The sequence below is a fragment of the Zootoca vivipara genome, chromosome W, assembly GCF_963506605.1.
Source record: "Zootoca vivipara chromosome W, rZooViv1.1, whole genome shotgun sequence".
Taxonomy (NCBI): domain Eukaryota; kingdom Metazoa; phylum Chordata; class Lepidosauria; order Squamata; family Lacertidae; genus Zootoca; species Zootoca vivipara.
The window spans coordinates 5686657-5692257 of record NC_083293.1 but is presented as its reverse complement, the minus strand read 5'-3'; the positions used below and the strand labels follow the sequence as shown (position 1 = coordinate 5692257).

Below are 5601 nucleotides of genomic sequence, written 5' to 3'. Positions count from 1 at the left end.
ACATGAGCTTCCAATCCAATAACTGGATTCGCACATTGGTCCTTTCCTAGTTGTGGCACAAAACAGTAGCAACACCTGGTGCCAGATGCTCAGGAATTACTTCCACAGAGACGGGCCTTGGCTGGAGCCTGGAGCAGCCAATAGGGAGGAGCCAATAGGGAGCCAAGGCAGGGAGGAGAGAGAGAGGAGGAAACAGTGGGTCAAAAACTCTTCGGAATATAAGATGCTCAGGGGACAAATTGGGCATGAGAATAATAATAATAATAATGATAATAATAATAATAATAATAATAATAATAATAATAATAATAATAGCCTCCCTAAACAAGGCTGCCTTCAGATGTCTTCTAAAAATCTGGTAGCTGTTTTTTTCTGTGACATCTGATGGGAGGGCGTTCCACAGGGCGGGCGCTGTTCTGTAGTGGGTCTTCAGTGATTTCAGCTCAGTGCAAATAAGAAGCAGGAGGCGAGGATCTGGTACAACATCTCTTTACTTCAAAGAACAGGTAAGAGCCAGAACACAAGGAATGGGGAAAACTGGGACTTATATAGTAACAGAGACAACAGGCGCCACCACCCAGAAGGCCCTCTGCCTGGTTCCCTGCAACCTGGCTTCTCGCAACGAGGGAACCGCCAGAAGGCCCTCGGTACTGGACCTCAGTGTCCGGGCAGAACGATGAGGGTGGAGATGCTCAATGGGTTTTGTGATGAATGCTTTGATGGGAAGTCAGATGGTGGCTGCGACTAAAGCTCTTTCCACATTCCAAGCACTGATAGGGTTTCTCCCCTGTATGAATTCTTTGATGGGAAGTGAGCTGTTCCCTCTGACTGAAGCTCTTTCCACATTCCAAGCACTGATAGGGTTTCTCCCCTGCATGAATTCTTTGATGGGAAGTCAGATGGTGGCTGTGACTAAAGCTCTTCCCACATTCCAAGCACTGATAGGGTTTCTCCCCTGTATGAATTCTTTGATGGGTCTTGAGATTTGAGGCTTTAATGAAGCTCTTCCCACATTCCAAGCACTGATAAGGTTTCTCCCCTGTATGAATTCTGTGATGGGAAGTGAGATCAGCGCTCAGACGAAAGCTCTTTCCACATTCGAAGCACTGATAGGGTTTCTCCCCTGTATGAATTCTGTGATGGGAAGTGAGATCAGCGCTCAGACGAAAGCTCTTTCCACATTCGAAGCACTGATAGGGTTTCTCCCCTGTATGAATTCTGTGATGGGAAGTGAGATCACCACTGTTACTGAAGCTCTTTCCACATTCCAAGCACTGATAGGGTTTTTCCCCTGTATGAATTCTTTGATGGGTCTTGAGCTTTGAGGCTTTAATGAAGCTCTTTCCACATTCCAAGCACTGATAGGGTTTCTCCCCTGTATGAATTCTGTGATGGGAAGTGAGAGATGCGCTCAGACGAAAGCTCTTTCCACATTCCAAGCACTGATAGGGTTTCTCCCCTGTATGAATTCTGTGATGGGAAGTGAGATCAGCGCTCAGACGAAAGCTCTTTCCACATTCGAAGCACTGATAGGGTTTCTCCCCTGTATGAATTCTGTGATGGGAAGTGAGATCACCACTGTTACTGAAGCTCTTTCCACATTCCAAGCACTGATAGGGTTTCTCCCCTGTATGAATTCTGTGATGGGAAGTGAGATGGCTAGACTGACTGAAGCTCTTTCCACATTCCAAGCACTGATAGGGTTTCTCCCCTGTATGAATTCTGTGATGGGAAGTGAGAGATGTGCTGCAACTGAAGCTCTTTCCACATTCCAAGCACTGATAGGGTTTCTCCCCTGTATGAATTCTGTGATGGGAAGTGAGATCACCATTGTTACTGAAGCTCTTTCCACATTCCAAGCACTGATAGGGTTTCTCCCCTGTATGAATTCTTTGATGGGTCTTGAGATTTGAGGCTTTACTGAAGCTCTTTCCACATTCCAAGCACTGATAGGGTTTCTCCCCTGTATGAATTCTGTGATGGGAAGTGAGAGATGTGCTGCAACTGAAGCTCTTTCCACATTCCAAGCACTGATAGGGTTTCTCCCCTGTATGAATTCTGTGATGGGAAGTGAGATGGCTAGAGTGACTGAAGCTCTTTCCACATTCCAAGCACTGATAGGGTTTCTCCCCTGTATGAATTCTGTGATGGGAAGTGAGAGATGTGCTGCAACTGAAGCTCTTTCCACATTCCAAGCACTGATAGGGTTTCTCCCCTGTATGAATTCTGTGATGGGAAGTGAGAGATGTGCTGCAACTGAAGCTCTTTCCACATTCCAAGCACTGATAGGGTTTCTCCCCTGTATGAATTCTGTGATGGGAAGTGAGTTGGCTAGACTGACTGAAGCTCTTTCCACATTCCAAGCACTGATAGGGTTTCTCCCCTGTATGAATTCTGTGATGGGAAGTGAGAGATGTGCTGCAACTGAAGCTCTTTCCACATTCCAAGCACTGATAGGGTTTCTCCCCTGTATGAATTCTGTGATGGGAAGTGAGAGATGTGCTGCAACTGAAGCTCTTTCCACATTCCAAGCACTGATAGGGTTTATCCCCTGTATGAATTCTGTGATGGGAAGTGAGATGGCTAGAGTGACTGAAGCTCTTTCCACATTCCAAGCACTGATAGGGTTTCTCTCCTGTATGAATTCTGTGATGGGAAGTGAGAGATGTGCTGCAACTGAAGCTCTTTCCACATTCCAAGCACTGATAGGGTTTCTCCCCTGTATGAATTCTGTGATGGGAAGTGAGATGGCTAGAGTGACTGAAGCTCTTTCCACATTCCAAGCACTGATAGGGTTTCTCCCCTGTATGAATTCTGTGATGGGAAGTGAGAGATGTGCTGCAACTGAAGCTCTTTCCACATTCCAAGCACTGATAGGGTTTCTCCCCTGTATGAATTCTGTGATGGGAAGTGAGATGGCTAGAGTGACTGAAGCTCTTTCCACATTCCAAGCACTGATAGGGTTTCTCCCCTGTATGAATTCTTTGATGGGAAGTGAGCTGTCCCCTCTGACTGAAGCTCTTTCCACATTCCAAGCACTGATAGGGTTTCTCCCCTGTATGAATTCTGTGATGGGAAGTGAGATCACCACTGTTACTGAAGCTCTTTCCACATTCCAAGCACTGATAGGGTTTCTCCCCTGTATGAATTCTTTGATGGGTCTTGAGCTTTGAGGCTTTACTGAAGCTCTTTCCACATTCCAAGCACTGATAGGGTTTCTCCCCTGTATGAATTCTGTGATGGGAAGTGAGATAGGCGCTCAGACGAAAGCTCTTTCCACACTCCAAGCACTGATAGGGTTTCTCCCCTGTATGAATTCTGTGATGGGAAGTGAGATGGCTAGAGTGACTGAAGCTCTTTCCACATTCCAAGCACTGATAGGGTTTCTCCCCTGTATGAATTCTTTGATGGGAAGTGAGATTCTTCTTGAAACTGAAGCTCTTTCCACATTCTCTGCACTGATACAATTTCTCCCTCCTCTGTGTTCTTTCGTGTGAAGTGAGACTATTCCTCTGAAGGAACCTCTTTCTCTGATGAGAAGAGGACTGGGAGTTCTGACGGATGTTCTCTCCACACTCTGAATATTTATTTGGCTTCTCCTCTATGTGGATTCTGTTGTGGTCCCCCTTGTTCTTCCCTTCCAATTCATCACCATCTGCAATGAAGAGAGAAGCTAATTAGAACCTCAGGAAGAAATGGAGCTCCAGGTTATTGAACAAAGTTAATGAATGCCTGTGATAGAGGAAGAACTGAAGAATGTTAGATGTGAGGCCTTACTATAATTAATTCCCACTGCTTTCCCCCCCTCCTAGTATGAACTGATGTATTGCTTGGCTTTCATCTGGAAATGGATTTTGTTTGGCTCAATCCTGGAATCCACTCCATCCCCAAGGTCAGTCATCTCTTTAGTCAACCAAATACAGACAAAAACAAAAACAAATCTGATCTTCTACAACTTTTTGTAGTGGAGGTTCATCACATAGAGGTATGTATGAAATTTAAAAATGGATATTATCATCCAACTTTGTCGGTGAAACAAACAGCAACATCTTCACCAACGCACTTCCCAACAGCTGTTGCCTCAATCTGGTTGGACTAAATTTAAATTTATACGCAAATCACTTTTTTCACATTAAACCTGTTCCCTCCCATGTTCAGGAGAAGACCAACTCTGTATTGTTTCATTGTTAACAGAAGAGGACAAATGACTATGACTCACACTTAATCTAAGCACAACGGCCACAAGAGCTCCTGACTAGGCATTCAGCTATGCGATGTTGAATGTTCTTTGCTCTCTGCTGTTTCCTCGGGTTTTTTTTGTTTTAGTTTAAAGCAATTCATGAATTTAGAACTCATAACTGACCAGTAATGATGAATCATGTTATAGATATTCCTGCAAATTTATTCTGTTAGTTTTGAGATATACAAATGACACAAGAAGACTCGGTCTACATATTTATATCATTTAGTGGTCCTATGTTGCTTGTTTTTAAAAGCAAATAAAAGGCTATTCCAAAAAGGAAAGAGAAAGGCAACACACAGTGGCCCCATCTACGTTCAATCTGCAAAGCAGGATCAGGTCACTTTAAAGAGTCATGGCTTCTAGTGCTGCGCGATAGATCAGTAAGTTGTCTGACCTTGGTAGGGCATCCAGATCACAGTACTGGTTTTAGACATTTTGAGCTGCGGTGGCCGGGGAGCTGTGATGTATTCCTAGCTCAAATGGCTTGCAGATGACACAAGGTGCTCCCCTTCTCCATCTCCATCCGCCTGCCTGCCTCCCCCCACCCCCAAGATGAGCAAGCCCCAATACCTCTCTGGCTCCATCCCTCCATGCCCCTGGGACTCACCCGATCTCTCGGAGGTCCCTGGGAGGGAACGCTCAGAGGTTGTGGGGAGGGAAGCAGGAGACAACCTCACCAGGTCAACCGTCCACCTTCCCCCTTCCATCCTCGCCAGGTTTGCAGGATCCGTCTCTTTTGTCCTTCCTGAGGAGTCAAGGAGCCAAAACAAGCTGCAGGGTCCTGGGAGAGAGGAAGAAGCAAAGGGAGCCTCAGAGGCAGGGCCGTATTAAGCATATCCGGCGCCGTGGTGCAAAGATCCTTCTGGCGCCCCCCCCTTTCCCATAGTTGTCAACCTTTTAAAGGGGGGGGAACCCCAAGGTTCCCTAGAGTTGTTGACTTTTTAAGGGAGCTGACACCACGCTTACACATTATCTCTGCTTGGGAAAAGAAAACAGGAAACTTTTTTTAAAATTTAATTGAATTTTTTAATATGATTCTTATAAAGGTTGACATAACAACAGTTCATTCCCCGTATCTTTACAGTTTCCCCCAGTCTTTCCCCCTCCCTTCCCACCCTCCCCATAACCGGGCCTTCCTTCTTCATATCTTTTAACCATGTACACAGTCTCTTCCTTTTTGCCTGTATATTCGGGTTGGCTTCTCCCCTTTCTACCCAATTCCTGTAGAATGCCCACTTATTTGTGATTTTTTGACATTTACTTTCCCATCTATCCTCAACTCCTATCTGTGCAAATATTTCTGATTGTACATATTCAAAAACAGAGTTGTTCCATTTTTCCATATTCCATTTAGCTTT

The 5601-nt window shown here is 45.1% G+C and overlaps 1 protein-coding gene across 1 annotated transcript; it reads right to left on the bottom strand.

Annotated features, from left to right (window-relative positions):
* Positions 1 to 482: 482 nt before the first annotated feature.
* Positions 483 to 5097, bottom strand: LOC132591453 (zinc finger protein 850-like). Its single transcript, XM_060270076.1, has 2 exons — positions 4851 to 5097; positions 483 to 3655 (listed from the first exon to the last, which is right to left on the bottom strand). The coding sequence occupies exons 1-2, from the start codon at positions 4948 to 4950 to the stop codon at positions 693 to 695; spliced, it is 3063 nt and encodes a 1020-aa protein (XP_060126059.1). The 5' UTR covers positions 4951 to 5097; the 3' UTR covers positions 483 to 692.
* Between the last annotated feature and the right edge of the window lie 504 nt (positions 5098 to 5601).